Source organism: Neopelma chrysocephalum, unplaced genomic scaffold, assembly GCF_003984885.1.
Source record: "Neopelma chrysocephalum unplaced genomic scaffold, ASM398488v2 Primary Assembly neopelma1_150, whole genome shotgun sequence".
Classification (NCBI taxonomy): domain Eukaryota; kingdom Metazoa; phylum Chordata; class Aves; order Passeriformes; family Pipridae; genus Neopelma; species Neopelma chrysocephalum.
In genome coordinates, this window is record NW_020897812.1 from 129,899 (window position 1) to 147,977 (window position 18,079).

At 63.3% G+C, this 18,079-nt stretch overlaps 4 protein-coding genes across 6 annotated transcripts in view; 3 read left to right on the forward strand and 1 right to left on the reverse strand.

The window, feature by feature from the left end:
* Positions 1–1,787: 1,787 nt before the first annotated feature.
* Positions 1,788–7,342, forward strand: CUNH17orf53 (chromosome unknown C17orf53 homolog). 3 transcript variants are annotated; one of them, XM_027701173.1, is made up of 10 exons: positions 1,788–1,867; positions 2,027–2,077; positions 2,199–3,134; positions 3,675–3,758; positions 3,904–4,044; positions 4,308–4,416; positions 4,497–4,582; positions 5,894–6,001; positions 6,115–6,307; positions 7,002–7,342. In XM_027701173.1, exons 1-10 carry the CDS (start codon positions 1,862–1,864, stop codon positions 7,073–7,075), a joined length of 1,788 nt encoding a protein of 595 aa, XP_027556974.1. In that variant the 5' UTR covers positions 1,788–1,861; the 3' UTR covers positions 7,076–7,342. The 3 variants fall into 3 exon arrangements, with proteins under 3 accessions (XP_027556974.1, XP_027556973.1, XP_027556972.1); XM_027701172.1 differs by lacking the exon at positions 1,788–1,867 and having other exon boundaries at positions 1,883–2,077; positions 2,199–2,306; positions 2,337–3,134; XM_027701171.1 differs by lacking the exon at positions 1,788–1,867 and having other exon boundaries at positions 1,883–2,077.
* A 362-nt stretch (positions 7,343–7,704) lies between these two features.
* On the forward strand, positions 7,705–11,175 carry ASB16 (ankyrin repeat and SOCS box containing 16). The gene is made up of 5 exons (XM_027701164.1): positions 7,705–8,014; positions 9,201–9,468; positions 10,096–10,588; positions 10,658–10,771; positions 10,864–11,175. The coding sequence occupies exons 1-5, from the start codon at positions 7,705–7,707 to the stop codon at positions 11,047–11,049; spliced, it is 1,371 nt and encodes a 456-aa protein (XP_027556965.1). The 3' UTR covers positions 11,050–11,175.
* Positions 11,176–11,902: 727 nt separating this feature from the next.
* TMUB2 (transmembrane and ubiquitin like domain containing 2) lies at positions 11,903–14,193 on the forward strand. The gene is made up of 3 exons (XM_027701167.1): positions 11,903–11,939; positions 12,411–13,199; positions 13,528–14,193. The coding sequence occupies exons 2-3, from the start codon at positions 12,718–12,720 to the stop codon at positions 13,895–13,897; spliced, it is 852 nt and encodes a 283-aa protein (XP_027556968.1). The 5' UTR covers positions 11,903–11,939; positions 12,411–12,717; the 3' UTR covers positions 13,898–14,193.
* Positions 14,194–14,343: 150 nt separating this feature from the next.
* Positions 14,344–18,079, reverse strand: part of ATXN7L3 (ataxin 7 like 3) — a 5,268-nt gene continuing 1,532 nt past the window's right edge. The window contains 7 exon segments of the mRNA XM_027701165.1: positions 14,344–16,312; positions 16,876–17,009; positions 17,275–17,346; positions 17,473–17,516; positions 17,834–17,902; positions 18,024–18,045; positions 18,047–18,079. The exon segment at positions 18,047–18,079 is cut by the window's right edge and continues 283 nt beyond it. Of these exon segments, the coding sequence (XP_027556966.1) occupies positions 16,164–16,312; positions 16,876–17,009; positions 17,275–17,346; positions 17,473–17,516; positions 17,834–17,902; positions 18,024–18,045; positions 18,047–18,079 (523 nt within the window). The 3' untranslated portion in view covers positions 14,344–16,163.

Below are 18,079 nucleotides of genomic sequence, written 5' to 3' on the forward strand. Positions count from 1 at the left end.
GGAGGGTGGAGAAGCTTAAGCAGGGTGGGGAGCAGCCTTTCTCCTTCCACGGTGTTTTTGCAAGGGACTGTCCACTCCTTGTCCTCCCAAAGCTTCCAGGGCCGTCCGACTCCCAAAATTCCATATGGATGAAGATTCCTCCCAGACAAAAGGTGCCCACACAGAAAACTCTTGCTGCCCATGGAGTGACGAGAGTGGCGCAGCAACTGAACTTGAGAGACAGAGGGTCAGGGCTTTCTTTCCTGGGTGGAACAGCAATCGTTCTCTTGCAGAAGCGAATTTCAGCACAGGGAACATACACAGACAAACAGACACACAGACACACAGACACACAGACAGGTGTGTACAGGCACACAGAGATGTGTGCAGGACACACACACCTGCACGTAGAAGACAAAGACACACATGCACCCCCAGACACACGTGCAGGACACAGACACGTGTGTACAGGCACACAGATATGTGCACAGGACACACACGTGTACAAGACACACACGTGTGCAGGACACACACACACGCATGTACAAGACACACACACACAGACACATGTGCAGGACACAGAGAGACCCACAGAGTCTCACGTGTGTGCAGGACACACACACACGTGTGTACAGGCACACAGACACGTGTGCAGGACACAAACACCTGCACGTAAAAGACAAAGACACACATGCACCCCCAGACACGTGCAGGACACACAGACACGTGTGTACAAGACACACAGACACGTGTGTACAAGACACACAGAAACACACAGACACACGCATGTGCAGGACACACACACGTGCAGAACACACACACGTGTGTACAAAACACACACACAGAGAGACACGTGTGCAGGACACACGTGTCACACACAGACAACGTGTGCAGGACACATACACCTGCATGTACAAGACAAAGACACACATGCACCCCAGACACATGTGCAGGACACACAGACACATATGTACAAGACACACAAAAACACACAGACACACGCATGTGCAGGACACAGACATGTGTGTACAGGCACACCGACACGTGTGCAGGACACACACACGTGTGTACAAGGCACACACACACACAGACACATGTGCAGGACACACAGATGTGTGTACAAGACACACAGAAACACACAGACACACGCATGTGCAGGACACAGACACGTGTGTACAGGCACAGACACGTGCGCAGAACACACATGTGCACAAGACACACACGTGCAGGACACACACACCTGTACAAGACACACACACACGTGTGCAGGACACACATGCGTGTACAAGACACACACACACAGGCACACGTGCAGGACACACACAGACCCACAGAGTCTCACATGTGTGCAGGACACAGACACACACCTGTACAAGACACAGACACACGTGCAGGACACACACAGACCCACACAGTCTCACATGTGTGCAGGACACACACACACACCTGTACAAGACACACACCCACAGACACATGTTCAGGACACACACAGACCCACACAGTCTCACGTGGGCGCAGGACACACACACACACGTGTGTACAAGACCCACACAGACATGTGTACAGCACACACACACGCCTGTGTACAAGATGCACAGAAACACACAGACACACGCGTGTGCAGGACACACACACCCGCCCGTGCCCTTGCACACCCGTGCACATGTGACACGCGTGGGGAAAGGGGTGTGTGTGTGTGTGTGTGTGTGTGTGTCCCTTTAAGAGGCGCGGCCGCGCTCCCTGCCCGCCGCCAGGCGGCGCCAAGCCCCGCGGGGGGAAGTTCCGCCCCCTTCCCCGGGGGACCGCGGGTTCGAGTCCCGGCCCCGCCGCTTCCGCATCCGGGGTCGGGTCGCGCTGCTGCCATGGTTACGGGAGCGGGGGGATGGAGGTGGGTTTTGGGGTCCCCCGCGGGGTGGGAGCGGGACAAGTTTGGGGGCCCCTCCCTAAGAGTTTTGGGGTCCTTATGGGATCTGAGATCCCCGAGGCCCCCCCCCCCCCCATCTTGTTGTGCCCCCCCGTAATCCCATTTCCCCCTCTTTTCCCACAGTCCTGCCGCTTCCAGAAGCTTTTTGGGACGGACGGGGAGCTGGAGGACGAGGTGAGGGGACCCCACCCCAAGGGCTGGGGCCACCCCGGCTTGGCTGAGCTTGGGTGGATTTTTTTTGGGGGATCACGCGGAGCTGTTTGTGAATTCCCGGCGTTTTTTTAATTCCCCGCAGGATTTCCTCTCCGCCGTGGAAGACGCGGAGAACCAGTTTGTGATCCCTGGATACTCGTCACCCAGCGACGCCCCAGTTCCTCCCAGTAAACCCCATCCCAGTAAACCCCACCCCAGTAAACCCCATCCCAGTAAACCCCACCCCAGTAAACCCCCCACCCTCCGGCCCCTCGCCGGGCAGGGGGAGCATCCCGCGGGATTCCAGGGACCCCCACCCAGGGGAGCAGCCCCCCAGGATGAGCTGGATAATGAACTTTTCCTGGCTGCCTGCATGGAGCTGGAGGGGCCCGAGGGGCCGGCGGGGGCCGGCGCTGCCCCGTTGCCCCCCGGGCGCGGGGAGAATCCCACATGGATACGCCCAGGGAAGGAGAACACTCAGGAATGTGGGATCCCCAAAAAGCTGAGAGTGGGAGAGGAGCCGATCCCCATCTCCAGGGGGATGCAGGACAGGCAGGGTCCCCTCCCCACTCCCAAAGTGGTGCTGAGGCCCAGCACAGCCGGTTCCTGGACCCCCAGGCCCCCCATTCCCATGGGAAAACCGGGGAGCTCCACAGGGTCCGGATCCAGCCCTGCTCTGGGGGCTCCATCCCTGAGGCCTTTCCAAGCACCCCTGGGAGGCAGCAACTCCTCCCCGGGGCTGGGGGTGCCCTGGACCCCTCCAGCACTGAGCAGCCCCCGACCCCAGCAGCCCCCCAGGCCTCCCTCTGGACCCCCTGGATCCACGGAGTCCCCGAGGCCGCCGCTCCGGATGGCTGCCGGATTCCCGAATCCCACCGTGGTCCCCAACGCCCCCGGCCCCCCAAACCTCCCCGTGGTCACCAACCACCTGGTGCAGCTGGTGACAGCGGCCAGCAAAGCCCCCGGGGCGTCCCCCCGAGTCCCCCCGTGCAGGGAGAGCCGGCGCTTCCCGGGGCCCGCCGGGATCCTGCCCCAGCAGGTGGGTGATGGGGATGGGGATGGGAATGGGGACAGGATGGGAATGGGGACAGGGTGGGAATGGGGATAGGGATGGAGGTTGGAGTAGAATGGGGATAAAGGTGGGGATGGGAATGGAATGGGACTGGGGACAGGATGGGATGACAACGGGGTGGGGATGAGAATGGGATGGGGATTGAATGGGGATAGGGATGGCATGGGAACAGAGAGAAGGATGGGATGGGGATGAGGATGGGGATGGGGACAGGATGGGAGTGGGGATAGGGATGGAGATGGGAGTGGAATGGGGATTGGATGGGGATGGGGATGGGGATTGAATGAGGATAGAGGCAGCATGGGAACAGGGATAAGGATGGGATGGGGATGAGGATGGGAATAGGGAAAGAGATGGGAACAGGAATGGAATGGGATGAGAATGGAATAAGGACAGGATGGGGATAGGATGGGAAGGTAATGGGAATGGCATAAGACGGGACAGGTTGGGATGGGAGCAGCTGATGAAGCGATGCAAATCCCTGGACACCTCCCTTTATCCCATAAGCACTCTGGGAAGCTGCTGGAGGAGATCCTGGTTTCTGCTCCCCAAACTCCAGCTCACGGGGCTGTGGCAAAGCCACGGACACAGGTAATACAGACACTTCCCCCCCAGCTGCAGCAGATCCAGCTGGGAATCCCATCAGCACTGCTGTGGGCTCCCACAGAGGGATGCTGGAAGGGGAGGGGGTCCCTGCGGCTCCAGGGTGGTGACTGTGGTTGTCCCATGACTCCAGGCACTGCCCAGCTCCCCGCTGCCCACGGAGGAGGATTTTGGGAAGGGGCCCTGGCTGGCCATGAAGACGGAGCTGGGGCTGGACGAGAGGGATCCCGGCTGCTTCCTCCACACCTACAGCGTCGTCATGGTGCTGCGGAAGGTGAGGGGGCCCAGATGAGGCCACTGGCCCCGGGTTTCGGCTTCCAGCTCTTCCCTCACTCTCAGAGCTGTTTTTAGAGCCGGGAATCAATGTGGGGAGGGGGCTGAGCTGGGCTGAGCACAGACATCCACGTCCCTGCTGGGACATCGGTGTGACGAGGGTCACAGAATCCTGGAATGTCCCACGCTGGAAGGGACCCACAAGGATCATCAAGTCCAGCTCCTGGCCAGGACATTCCAAAATCCCCCCTTTGTGCCGTGCAGGCAGCCCTGAAGCAGCTCCCAAAAAACAAGGTGCCCAGCATGGCCGTGATGATCAAGGCCCTGACCAGGAGCAGCGCCGGCGCTGGCGCCGTGTTCCGGGATCCGACGGGTGAGTGGGGCCGGAGCTGTGCCCGGGTGGGGCTCCCGCCTCTCGTTCCTGGGGCTCAGGAATCCCATCCTCATCCATAGGGGAGATCCAGGGCACGGTGCACCAGCTGCTGCTGGAGGAGAGGCAGAGTGAGCTCCGGCCTGGTTCCGTGCTGCTCCTGAGACAGGTAGGAGAGGTGGATCACATCCCAGGGGAATGGGATACGGGGAACTACTGGGATGGTAATACAGCATGTCAGCTGTCCCATTCCCTGTTCCTTAACACCTTGGAATTGTGAATATGAGGATAAGGGAGTATAAGAGTAAGGGGAACTAGCAGCATGTTAATAGGGTCTGTCAGCTGTCCCATTCCCAATTCCATAACACCCTGCAACTGTGCATGAAAGGATAAGAGGATAAGGGAATATTAGGATGAGAGGATAAGGGAATATTAGGATAAGGAGAACACCCAGTGTGTTAATGGGGTGTATCACTTGTCCCATGACACCGTGGAATTGTGAACATAAATATTAGGATAAGGAGATAAGAGAATGTTAGGATAAGGGGAACTACCAGTGTGTCAGTAGGATACATATCTCTTTTCTTATTTCCCATTTTATAACATCCTGGAATTGTGAATATAATTATTAGAATGAGAGGAAAAGGGAGTATTGGGATAAAGGCACAAGGGGAGGGGGCCTGTTCATATGGTACATCACCTTTTCCATTCCCTATTTTGTGACACCTTGGAATTGTGAATATAAATATTAGGATAAGGAGAACTACTGGTGTGTCAATACATAGATCACCTTTCCAATTCCCTGTTCCATAATACCTTGGAATTGTGAATATAAGTATTAGGGTAAGGGAATATTGGGATAAGGAGAACTACCACTGTGTTAATTGGATATATCGTTTTTCCTATTCCCCATTTTATAACACCCTGGAATTGTGAATTTAAATATTAGGATAAGGGGGTAAGGGAATATTAGTATGAAGGGATAAGGGAATATTAGGACAAGGTGAGCTACCAGTGTGTTAATAGGGTGCATCACTTTTCCTATTCCCCATTTTATAACACATGGAATTGTGAATATAAATATTAGGATAAGGGGATAAAAGGAACTACTGGTGTGTTAATAGGGTACATCACCTTTCTCTTTCTTTTATAACCTTGGATTTGTGAATGTAAATAGTAGGATAAAGGAATATTGGGATTAGGGGATATGGGAAACTACTAGTCTGTTCATATGGTACATCACCATTCCCATTTCATAATACCCTGGAATTACGAATATAAATATTGGGAAAGGGTCTCACACACTTCTACACCTCTGATTTTTTTTCTCAAATACTCCTAAAATTTCACCCTGCACCTTAAAATTTTCATTTGAGCTTGTCATAAATGGAAAAACGTGCCTTTGGGGTGTTATCCAGGAACTCCTCCACAGGCAAGGAGCAGCTGGAGCTGGCTCTGACCCCCCTCCCTTCCCTCGTAGGTGGGGGTCTTCTCCCCCTCCCACCGCAACCACTACCTCAATGTCACCCCCAACAACCTGCTCAGGATCTTCCCACCAGAGCCCGAGGGCGGCTGCTCCCAGCGGCAGGTGAGGAGGGGACAGTGCTGGTGGCTCTGGGGACATGTGGGGACCCTCGGGAGGAAGGATGGATAAATCCCCCCCTGGGCTCCCAGTTAATTCATCCCTGCTGGGTTTTGCAGGTCCCTGCCCAGGCTGGGCTAATCCCAGACCCCCCTGCACAGCCCCCCCAAGGTGTCCCTGTCCCTGGGGATTGGGGACACTCAAGGACAAGTGGCCACAGCACAGAGGAGCATCCAGGGGGCTTTTCTCTGCACCCACCAAGCCCCGGGCCCAGGCAGGAAGAGCCAGTGGGAGCTGATGGATGTGACATGGGTGAGTCAGACCCGCTCTGGGAGGGGAAGAAATGCTCCATGTCCTGTGCAAAACTGAGGTTAGGTGGTGACTCCCCTCCTCTGGAATGGCAGAGGGAGGGTCTCTCTCAGAGAAGGGGTTGCCTGGAGAAGCTGTGGCTGCCCCATCCCTGGAAGTGCCCAAGGCCAGGTTGGACGGGGCTTGGAGCAACCTGGGCTAGTGGAAGGTGTCCCTGCCCATGGCAGCAGGTGGGACTGGATGAGCTGTAAGGTCCCTTCCAGCCTAAACTTTTCCATGATCCTATGGCTCTATGATATGTCCAGCTTGGAGCAAAGAAAGCTCAGGGGGGACCTTCTCCCTCTCCACAACTCCCTGACAGGAGGGTGGAGCCGGGGGGAGGTTGGGCTCTGCTCCCAGGGAACAAGGGACAGGACAAGAGGAAATGGCCTCAAGCTGCACCAGGGGAGGTTTAGGTTAGATATTGGGAAATTCCCTTCATGGAAAGGGCTGTCCAGCCCTGGCACAGCTGCCCAGGGCAATGGTGGAGTCCCCAGCCCCAGAGAGATTTAAAAGCCCTGTGGATGTGGCACCTGGGGACACGGGTTAGTGGTGGCTTTGAGGGAATGGTTGGACTCAGTGACCTTGGAGGGCTTTTCCAGCCTGAACAATTCCATGGTTCCATACCCATGTAAAACTCATGGGTTTCCCCCTGCAGATGACCTGGATGGACTCCTGGGAGAGCTGCCCGAGGATTTCTTCTCAGCCCCGGCCCAGGCTGACTGTGGCTGACCCCGGGAGCTGCTGGCACAGGCTGGGCCGTGCCATGGCCTGGTGAGGATGATGATGATGATGATGCCAAGGAGCAGGTGCCACACCTGCCACCGCCTCTGCGTGCTCCTCTCTCTGTGTGTCTGCTGTGTTTGCTGGGGAGCCAAGAGCTGGGGGTGCTCCAGGGGGGTCCTGGGGGGACACGGCCTGAGTGCTGTCCCCACTCCTCCAGGCACAACTTCCCCTCTCACTCCCAAACCTGCATTAAAGGGCTGTTCTGTCCCTGCATCACCTGTGTCCTTGTGTGTCAAGATCCTTCTGGACCCCAAACCCGTCCCCTGGGGGGTCCCCACTCTCCCTCCCCTCCCTGGGCAGAAGGGGCTGTTCCCTTCAGGGTCCCGCAGCCCCTCAGGGTTGGGGAGCCCCAAATCCCACCCCCATGGGACGTCCCCACCTCGCACCCACCAACAGGTTAAACTCCCAGCACCCCGTGACCCTGTTTACCACCCAGGAGTTATTTATAGGGCTCCTGGCTCCGGGATTTGATTCCACATCCATGTGTGGGGCACGGCCCTATTTATAACCCCCCCCAAGGCGCAGGGGGCCGGTCGCTGCCCCCCAACTGCCCCCCCAGCCCTCCGGGGGTGCCCATGGCCCACGAAACCTTCGCCTTCAGCTCCTCGGCCCTGCGCTCGCTGCGGCTCCAGCGGGAGCTGCTGGAGCGGGAGGAGCGGCGCAGAGCCTTGGCCCGGGAATGGGCCACGCGCCGGTTCCTGCCGGAGCCCCCCCGGGCCCCTCCGAGCCCCCCCCGGCGGCGCCAGTACTGCCGGGACCCCGCCGTGCACAACGCCCTGTACGCCGGGGACCTCCCGCGGGTCCAGAGCATCTTCAAGGACGAGGCCACGGCCAATTTGGTCCTGGAGATGGTCAGCGAGGAGCTGGTGTGGTCACCGGAGCAGGGTATGGAGCTGGGGGGTCCTGCCCTTCTCCCTCCCTCCTTCTGTCTCCCTCCTTCTCCCTCCCTCCCTCCTTCTCCCTCCCTTTCTCCTTCTCCCCTCCTCCTTCTCCCTCCCTCCTTCCCCCTCTTTCTCCCTTTTTTCCCCTCTTTTCCCCCCTCTTTTTTCCCCTCTTTCCCCCATTTTTTTCCCCCCCCTCTCCCTCCTTCTCCCTTTTCTCCCTTCCCTTCTCCTTTCTTCTTCCCTTCCCTTCCCTTCCCTTCCCTTCCCTTCCCTTCCCTTCCCTTCCCTTCCCTTCCCTTCCCTTCCCTTCCCTTCCCTTCCCTTCCCCCTTCGAATTAACAGGGGGAGCCAGGGCAAGGGGTGATGGATGGGGCTGCAGCTCCAGGTGAGCTGAGGGGAGCGGGGCTGGGGGATCCAGTTTGGAAGGGGTGGGCTGTGGAGAATGCTCTGGGAAAGGGGGTACAATCCCAGGTTTACTCCACACAGGGTTTTCTCTGGCTGGAGGTGGAGATGGGGGATATTGGGGTTCACAACCGCCCCCCTGGGTGGGAGGTCCGGTGCAGGGGGGGGTGATGAGGCCTGGGGCAGCACCCGTGGGTGCCCTGCTGACCCCCCCTGCTCTGGCAGGGCTTTGGGGTCTGGGGTGGGCGGTCAGGGCAGCCCCCATGGGTGCCTCGCAGGGCTGTGGGTGTGTGGAGGGGTCTGCTGGGGGGTGGGTTTTCAGGGCAGACCCGTGGGTGCCCCACTGCCCTTCCTGCAGGGCTCTGGGTGGGTTGGGGGGACCCAAGGAGTTGGACCCCCCAGCAGGGCAGTGGGGGGGGAGGGGAGGGTTCCAGCAGAGGGTGGGTTTTCAGGGCAGGCCCCTGGGTGCCCCACTGACCCCCTTTTGCGGGGATCTGAGTAGGTTGGACCCCCCAGGAGGTTGGACCCCCCCAGGCAAGGCTGTAGGTGGGTGGGGTGTCCAGTGGAGGGTGGGTGGGCACTGCAGCCCCCATGGGTGGTGCAGATCCCCCCCACCTCCAGCAGGGCTCTGGGTGGGAGACCGGGGTGGGTTTTCAGGGAAGATCCGTGGCTGCCCCACTGACCCCTCCCCACAGGGCTGTGGGTGGGTGGGGTGTCCAGTGGAGGGTGGGTTTTCAGGGCAGCCCCCTGGGTGCCCCACTGACCCCCCCCGCGCCCCCCAACAGGGCTGTGGGTGCTGAGCCCCCGCCGGCAGCAGACCTCGGCTCTGCGCATCGTCACCGCCCGGGGCTACGAGGACTGTGCCCGGCACTTGCTGCTGCGGGGGGCGGCGGTGGACGCCGTGGTGGGGGGCCGGGCCCCCCTGCACGACAGCGCTGCCGCCCCCCACCCCAACTGCGCCCGCCTGCTCCTGGCCTTCGGCGCCGACCCCAACGTGCTGAGCGCCGAGGGCTCGGCCCCCCTGCACCTCTGCACTGCCCCCCAAAGCCTGCGGTACGGGGAGGGGGGCTGGGGATGGGGGGGCACCTGCGTGCCGGGCTCCACCTCCTGCCCAAATCGCGACCACCGCCTCTAAACCCCCCCAGAGCTCAGCCAAGACCCCTTATGCTGGTGGGGACCCCTGTTTGCAGCTCCCCAATGCAGCACCTGTGTCCTGGAGGTGTCCCATGGGAGCCAGGTCTCTTTGAGGTGTCCCTGGGGGTGTCCCATAGGTGCCAGGTCTCTCCAGGGTATCCTAAGGGTGTCCTGGGGGTGTCCCATGGGAGCCAGGGCTCTCTAAAGTGTCCCAGGGGTGTCCCTTGGGGTGTCCCTAGTGGTGTCCCAGGTGTCCCAGGGTTCTCCAGGGTGTCCCTGGGGGTGTCCCTAGGGGTGTCCCATGGGAGCCAGGGCTCTCTAAGGTGTCCCAGGGGTGTCCCTTGGGGTGTCCCTGGGGGTGTTCCAAGTGTGCCAGGGCTCTCCGGGGATTCCTAAGGGTGTCCCCGGGGGTGTCCCTGGAAGTGTCCCATGGGTGCCAGGGCTCTCTGCGTTGTCCTGGGAATGTCCCTGGGGGGAGTCCCCACAAGTGCCACCTCTCTCCACGAGTGTCCCCCTCACCCTTCACCCCTCCACACCCTCACCCAGGTGTGCGGAGCTGCTGCTGGCTCACGGCGCGCGGGTGAACCTGGGCACGCGGGACCGGCAGGTGACAGCCCTGCACGTGGCGGCGCGCCACGGGCTGGTGGCCCACGTGGAGCTGTACCTGCACCACGGCGCCGACCCCTCCCACCGCACCCACCAGGGTGAGACCCCCCTGAACGCCGCGGCGGCCGCGGCCGAGCACCCCGAGGACGCCGAGCGGTACCTGCGTGTGGCCGAGCGGCTGCTGGCGGCCGGTGCCGACCCGGGGGCCGCGGGGCGCAAGGGCCACACGCCCCTGCACAACGCCTGTGCCAACGGGCACCCCGGGCTGGCCCGGCTGCTGCTGCACCACGGCGCCGACGCCACCGTCCCCAACGGCGCCGGCGACACCCCCATGGACTGCGCCCTCCACGCCGTCCACGAGTACCGGGACCAGCGCCCCGAGGAGACCCTTGTGCTCCTGCTTGACCACGGCGCCCATCCCGGGCACCCCAAGGTGAGTGGTGGGGGGTCACGGGGTGGTGGTGGCGGTGTCACCCCCTCGGTGACACGGCTCTGCTGGCAGATGCTCAGGTTGTGCTGCCAGCACCCGCCGGCGCTGGAGGTGATGCTCAACGCCTACGACCGCGTGCCGCCCGCCGAGGGATGGGTGGAGGACGTGACCCCCGAGCTGTGGGAGGTAAGGGAGTCCCCTGAGGTGCCCTGGGGTATCCTTGGGTGTCCCTGCACCCCAGTCCCAGCTCGCTGACCCCCGTGTCCCCCCCAACTCAGGAGCACCAGGAGTTCTACGCCTCGGCCGTGCGCATGGCGGGGCAGCCCCGGCGGCTGCAGCACCTGGCACGCTGGGCCATCCGGAGCCACCTGGGCTCCCGCTGCCACCGCGCTGTCCCCAAGCTGGCACTGCCACCCGCCCTGCGACGGTACCTCCAGCTGCACATCGAGGGGGTCATTTCTTGAGAGCAGCCCTTGCTTCCCCACTGGTGTTCCCTCCCCGTGTCCCCTCCAGTGCCCCCACCACTGGTGTCCCCTTCCCTGTGACCCCCCCATGTGCTGGTGTTAATAAAAGGACGTAGCAGAGGTGGCTCTCAAGTTGTCTCTGTCCTTGTGGGGAGCAGGTGGGCAATGGCTATTGCTGCTGGGGGGTCAGGGGACTGGGGAGACAGGGACGGGGGGTCACAGGTCTCAAGGAGGTGATAGATGGGCCCTGGAGGATGTGGGGGCTGCAAAGGGAGGTGACAGGCTCTGGGGATGTGACAGTCAGGGCTGGGAGTGTCCAGACCAGGGAGGCTCAAGCCCCAGGGGGAGTTCCTGGCCCGGGGGGGCTCAGCCCTGAGGGGGGTTCAGCCCCCTGGGGCGGTTCAGCTTCAGGGTGGGTTCAGCCCCCGGGGGGTTCATTCAGCCCCCCGAGGGGGGGATTGGGGCTCAGCTGCACAGGGGGTTCAGCCCCGGGGTGGGTTCAGGGCCTCGGGGAAGGTTCCGCCCCCGGCAGCCCCGCCCGAGGGGGTCACACGTGGCTCCCGAGGCCCTGCCCCGCGGAGCCCCAGGCCCCGCCCCAAACTCCGCCCCTCGTGACCACGCCCCCATTGACCGCGCCCACCAATCATGGGCTTGATTCCTCCACTGCCTCCGCCCCGCCCCGCCCCGCAGGCCCCGCCCCCTGCCCCGCCCCGATAGGATGAGTTCCACTAGTCCCGCCTCCTTCTCCACAAACCCCGCCCAGTAGGCGTGGCTCCGCGGGCGGGGCTGTGACGCAACGAGGGCGCGCGCCCACCGCCCGCTCCCGCCCCCTGGCGGCGGCGCCGTCTGACGTGGCGCTTCCGGCGCGCGGGCGGCGGCGGCGGGAGGCGGTGAGTGGGGAGGGGGGGGGGGACACCGGGACCCCCGGGACAAACCGGGACCACCGGGGACACAGACGGGATGGCAGGGACACACCGGCATCTCCAGACACAGCGGGATCCCCGGGGATGGCAGGGACACCCCAGAACACAGCGGGACACACCAGGACTATTAGAGACCCCCTGGGGATGGAAGGGACACACCGGGAGGGGCAGCGACACACCAGGACCCCGGCGGATGGTGGGGACACAGAGGGACCCCCGGGAATGACGGGAACACACAGCAGGACCCCCGGGGATGGTGGGGCACACCGGGACCATGAGGGACTAGCCGGGACACACCGGGACGAGCAGGGACCCCCCGGAGCTGGCAGGGACACAGCGGGATCCACCGGGCCCCCCGGTTCCTTCCGCCGCCCCGGGCCTGGCCCGGCTCTGCCCGCCCCCGCCGCCCCTCTCACCGCATCGCTCCGCTCCGCCCAGGTCGGGAATGGGCTGACACTGCCCGGGCTGGGCACCGAGGGGCTGCGGGACCCCCCGGGACCCTCCGCCAGCCCCGGCGAGGGGAGCGCGGCCCCGGCACTGCTCGGGAGCGAGAAGGAACCGCCTGCGGTGAGGAACTCCCGTCCCTCGGGATCTCCGGGTAGCGGGAGCAGCGCCGGGATCTCTTGGAAGGTGACGGCGGAGGGGTCCCTGCTGCCACCCCGGGGGTCCCCCCTGGCATCCACACCGGGCACGGGCGGGTTGCGGAAGGAATAAAGACCCCAGGCTGAGCGGGGGGATCCCGGAGATGGAGCCCCCCGCCGCCCCCCTCATCCCGGGGGTGGGGGACGAGGTGACGCTGGTGGCCGGGCTGGCGGTGCTGGCGCTGGCCCTGGTACTGGCCTGGCTCTCCACGTACGTGGCCGATGGCACCAGCCAGGCCCTGGGCACGGGGGACGCCGCTGTCATCCGCCTCGGGCCCCTCCCGCCCTACGGGGGGGCCTCGGGGGCGGCAGAAGCCCCGGAGCCCCCCGGGGTCCCCGAGAACACGGAGGAGAAAACTGAGGAGGAAGGAGGGGCGGCGGCGCAGGGGGACAGCGGCACCACCCCCGACCCCGGCCTGGAGCAGCTGCTGGATGCCCAGAGCTTGTCCCAAGGGATGGCTGAGCCCCGCGCCCCCGGGGAGGGGGATCTGTGCCCCGGACTCATCAAGATCCGCCTCAAGTTCCTCAACGACACCGAGGAGGTGGCGATGGCCCGGCCCGAGGACACCGTGGGGGTCCTCAAGAGGTGAGTCCCGAGGGACAGGGGACATGGGGAGCGGTGCCAGGCTGCCAGCCCACCCTTCCCCACAGCTCCTGTGCCCCCACCCACACTGCAAACAGCCCCCACCCAGCAGAATGGGAGAGAGGTTTTATCCATCTTGTTCTTCCAAAAACACCAAGGAGGGGGGATTTAAAACAAGTTTTAAAGAGGAGGTGGCACATGGTGGCGGTGCCATCGCTGTCCCCCTGCGCTGTCCCCTCCCCGTTTTACAATGAGGGGGGTTTTCCACCAGCCCCAGGTGCGTCCACGAGCCCATTCTCTGCCACCTCCAACCTCTGCCCTCCTCCCACAGCAAATACTTCGCGGGCCAGGAGAGCCAGATGAAGCTCATCTACCGTGGGCAGCTGCTGCAGGACCAGGCACGGACACTGCGCTCGCTCCGCATCACGGACAACTGTGTCATCCACTGCCACCGCTCCCGGGGAGCCACCACGGCCACCCCCGCCCTGCCCGACCCTGTCCCCGCTGGCCCCACGGCCCCGGGGCTGCCCCTGGGCGGGGGGACCCTCATGGTCCCCACGGTCATGGTGGTGCTGGCGCTCGGGTGGTATTTCCGCGTCAACTACCGGCAGCTCTTCACCACCCCGGCCACCGTGTCCCTCATCGGGGTCACCGTCCTGGTCACCTTCCTGGCCTTTGGGGTGTATGGACAGTCGGGATGAGGCGGGAAGGAGCTGGGGAGGCACCCCAGTGTCCCTGTCCCCACACTGTCCCCGTCCCCGTGGCATTACAGTGACCAGAGCCAGCACGGCAGGGGCTGTGTTCAGCCCAGTCTCGCTGCCAGATTTTATCCCCCCAAAAAGGGGCTGTGCCCCCTCCCACCTCAGAACTCCATTCGTCCCATTCCCAATCCCAGCTCTGGGGGAGTGGGACAGCACTGGAATGGGCTGTGGCTTCTTCCCAAGGTCTTTTTAAAGCAAATAAAGGGTGTTAAGTCACCCCCGCACTCACCTTCCCACCCTGGGGTTGCTTATTCCCCCCCTTCCCGTGCTTTTGGGGGGGGGGTGTTATAAAAACAAATCCAGCCCCACACGTGGTGAATGGACTGGTGGTTGGGGGGCAGGGTAATAGCTCTGCTTAATTAACCAGCCGTAATTAATGCCAGGGATACCAAGTCAAGATGCAGTTTTATTTACAGGGGCAGCCACAACCCACTCACGGGACACACAGACCTCACAAGGGCTCAGCTCCCCCCAGGGAGGGGGGACACGCAGAAACACTGGGGGCTGGGGGGTGAGGACACTGACCTGGGGGGGTCACAGGGCACATCCAACCCCCCCCCAAGCCCCGTTACACCCCTTGGACCCCAAATTTGTGGCGCCTCTCCCACAGCCAGAGGGACTCAAGCTGTTCCCCCCCAAGACCCCAGCTCGCTGTGCCCTCCCCAGGCAGCTGAGGGGGCTCAGGGTGACCCCCTGTGTTTTTGGGTGCCCACACCCCCATCCACAGGCCCCGGGGCACACTAAGGCCAGCTCGGTGTGCTCCGGTGGCCAGGCCCCCCCCAGCCCCAAAGCCTCACCGGGAGGGGCCACACAGGGGTCCCCATGCAGTGAGGAGGGGCCCCCCTGCAGCGTTTTGGGGTGCCCAGGGCTCTGTGGGACCCCCCCCCAGCCCAGCCTTTAGCAGCAGTTTGAAAACAATAGTGAATCCAGAGTCGAGAGCACCATAATTTGTGAGCCCCACCGAGAGGACGAGCCACGGCACTGGGGTGGGGGGACAGACACAGTCCCCCCCCAGGGACACAGGGCCAAGGGGGGTGGGGGGGTCAGACAGCCATGGGGGGGTAGAAGGGAGGGGACAGAGCCAACCCTGTCCCTGATACAGCCCCTGTGATGGAGAACAGCTCGGGTTGGGGCGTTATGGGGCTGGGGGTGACCTGGATCCAGCCAGAGGGACCTGTCCCCCCCCCAGCCCGCACAGCAGGGCGCTGGTCCCGGCCCCCCCAGCCAAAAGCAGAGCCTGTGGGAGTGCAAACACCAGCCAGAGCTGGTGGGGGGTCCCCAATGACCCCCCTGACTGCAGCAGCAGGTCCCCGGGCATGCGGGGAGCGGGACAACAGAGCTGCCCTGGGGGTATGAGGTGTGGGGGGCTCTGCCTTGAAGCCGAACTGTGCTGTGCCTACCCCCCCCCCATTTTGCTCCACTCTCAGCCCCCCCAGGCTGTCCCTGGCAGGTTGGGGCCCCCCCTCCCCACACAGTTCAGCACAGGGACGGTCACAGCAGCTACCCCCCCACCTCCAGAGCCCCCCCAAACAGCCCCACACATGAAGGATGCAGCATGCAGCCCCCCCGAAGCCCCCCTGTGAGGGCACTGCCAGGTCCCCCCCAGCTGAATCCAGACACAGCTGAACAGATTTGGGGCACAGGGGTGTCCCCACTTGTCCTCTGAGTGGGAAACACCCCCCCTCCAGCGTGCCCCCCACCCCTGAGCCAGCCCGACCAGCGAGAGCCAGCCCGGGGCAGGGATGGGGGGGCAGCCCCGGGTGGGGGGCTCACCCCAAAACCCTGCAGCAGAGGGGATCCACACCCCCCTCACCCAGGCCTAGACCTGCCCGGGGGGTTCAGGTGCCCCCCACCCCGCTGGGGTAAGTGAGGAGCGGGTGTGGGAGGGGGCACAGCTGGGTTTGGGGGGCACTAGGGAGGGGAAGGGGGTGGTCGCACCCCCATGTCCGAGCCAGGCGCCCCCTCAGCGCCCCAACGGGAGCCCCACGTACAAAAACTGTCACAGAATAAATAGAGGCACCAGGGCAGGCAGGCAGGAAGGGGGGCACTAGTGGGGGCTCCCCAAATCCAGCCCCGCTCCAGCGACAGCCGAGTCCTCCGTGCCCCAGGTACCCGCTTTGTGTCCAACCCAGGGGGCTCTGGGGGGGCTGCCCCGGCCCGTGGCCGTCCATCTGTCCGTCCTGGCCCCCCCCCAGCTCTGGGGGGCTCAGTTGATGTCGTCGTAGATGCTGGGGGTGTGGGGGGCGGGGGGCTTGGGCTTCTTCTTCTTGCTGGAGCCGAGCCCTGGGGCGCCGCTCACCAGCCCCAGGTGGGGCTTCTTCTTCTTGGTCTTGCGGGACTCGGAGTTGTTTGTACCTGGGAAAGGGGAAAAAAGGAAGAAATGGGGGTGTCAGGGAGGACATGGGCCCCCCAAAACAGAGAGGATCCCCCCCATCACCAACCCACACTCAGGACAATGTACCCCAAAACATTTCCCCCACCCTGGGATGGTGGGTGACAAGATGTCCCAGATGCTCCAGGCTTTGGAGCCACGCTGTGTTCATCCCCTCTTGCACTGGGGAGATGCCAGAAGAGCCAGTTTTCCCCCACAAAGGGGTCTGTGCCCCAAGCTTTGCCCCTCAAAGGGGTCTGTCCCCCAGAATTTGCCCTGCAGAGGGCTCTGTGCCCCAGGATTTGCCTCCATGAAGGGGCCTGTTCCTCAGGATTTCCCACTCAGAGGGGTGTCTGCCCCCAGATTTGCCCCATGGAGGATTTTATGCCCCAGTATCTACCCCACGGAGGGGTCTGTGCCCCAGTATCTGCCCCATGGAGGGGTCTGTGCCCCAGTATCTGCCCCACGGAGGGGTCTGTGCCCCCAGATTTGCCCCATGGAGGGGTCTGTGCCCCCAGATTTGCCCCCCAGCCCCCCAAACACTCACTGGCTTTGGAGGAGGCCGAGTCGGAGGGGGAGATGTCGGAGGAGCCGTCCCACTGCAGGCGGCTCATGAGGGCCTGGCTCTCGGCCACCTCGAAGCTGTCGTTCTCCACGCCGGCCTCTGCCTCGGGCAGGGACCTGGGCACAGGTGTCAGGGGGTCCCCAGCCCCTGGCATGGGGGGTGGGGGGGACAGAGCCCCCCACAATGCCAGGGGGATGCCCCAAGCTCAGCCCAGCTCCCCACCACTGTACATCCCAACCCCAGCTCTAACCTCCCGTCCCTTCCCGGGGGCCTCCCTGTCCCCAGCCCCCCCTGAGCACCCCATGCAGCCCCCCCAAGTCCCTGTTCACACGAGACAGTGACCCCAGGACCCTGAGGACCCCCGAGGCTGTGCCCACTTACGCGGAGGGACCAAGGAGGTAAACCCGGACTGCCCTGCGCTGCTCATCCGTGTGCTGGGGACACCGCAGGGACCTGGGGGATGGCACACAGGGTTCAGCCAGGGGTTTCCCCTCACCTTGTGGGCATCCAGGCATGTTGGGGACCCCCACGAAGCCCCCCCCAGAGCCCTACAGGGATGCTAGCCCAGGATGCTCTCACCTGGTGCACATCTTCTTGGTGTGCTCGGAGATGACCCCACATTGCTGGGGAGGGAAGGGACAGGTGAGTGACCCCCGGGCTGTGCTCTACCATCACAGCCCTGGGGACCCCAATCCTAGGGACCCCCCAACCTCCCAGTGCTGTCCCATCCCCCCAGAGAGAGCAGCCACCACCCTGGGTCACCACATCCCCCAGGATCAGACCCACTGTACATCCCTGTTCCCAGCCTCTAACCAGCCCCAGTGGGATGGAGCTGAGCTGGGAAAGATCCCAGGGGTCCCAGCCCCCATGCCCCCTGTCTGGCCAGGGATGAGGTCCCTCTGGAGCCCCCTGTGCCCCCCCGTGCCCCCCAGTCCCACACCGTGGTGAGCAGTGTCCGCAGCTCCTCGGGGCCCAGCGTCTCGTAGTTGATTCCTGCCGAGTTGCTGTACTGGGGGGGCAGAGAGTGGGGTCAGGGCCGGGGGGGGAGCAGGGGGGACCCTCTCAAGGGGGTGACAGGACCCCCCTGGGGGGGCAGAGGAGGGACCAGGTGCTGTTTCTCCTGGGCTCACCTTGAAGGGATCGGGGTTCCCGCCGATCTCGCCTGGGAGAGAGGAGGGGTGAGGGG

Excerpts from the sequence above, each read along its gene's own strand:
- CUNH17orf53 (XM_027701171.1), top strand. The coding sequence starts at position 1,943 with ATGGGATCTGAGATCCCCGAGGCCCCCCCCCCCCCCATCTTGTTGTGC. Across the intron at positions 3,135-3,674 it reads CCGGGATCCTGCCCCAGCAG|CACTCTGGGAAGCTGCTGGA; the intron begins GTGGGTGATGGG and ends TTATCCCATAAG. Across the intron at positions 3,759-3,903 it reads TGGCAAAGCCACGGACACAG|GCACTGCCCAGCTCCCCGCT; the intron begins GTAATACAGACA and ends CCATGACTCCAG.
- TMUB2 (XM_027701167.1), top strand. The coding sequence starts at position 12,718 with ATGGAGCCCCCCGCCGCCCCCCTCATCCCGGGGGTGGGGGACGAGGTG. Across the intron at positions 13,200-13,527 it reads ACCGTGGGGGTCCTCAAGAG|CAAATACTTCGCGGGCCAGG; the intron begins GTGAGTCCCGAG and ends CTCCTCCCACAG.
- ASB16 (XM_027701164.1), top strand. The coding sequence starts at position 7,705 with ATGGCCCACGAAACCTTCGCCTTCAGCTCCTCGGCCCTGCGCTCGCTG. Across the intron at positions 8,015-9,200 it reads GGTGTGGTCACCGGAGCAGG|GGCTGTGGGTGCTGAGCCCC; the intron begins GTATGGAGCTGG and ends GCCCCCCAACAG. Across the intron at positions 10,589-10,657 it reads CCCATCCCGGGCACCCCAAG|ATGCTCAGGTTGTGCTGCCA; the intron begins GTGAGTGGTGGG and ends CTCTGCTGGCAG.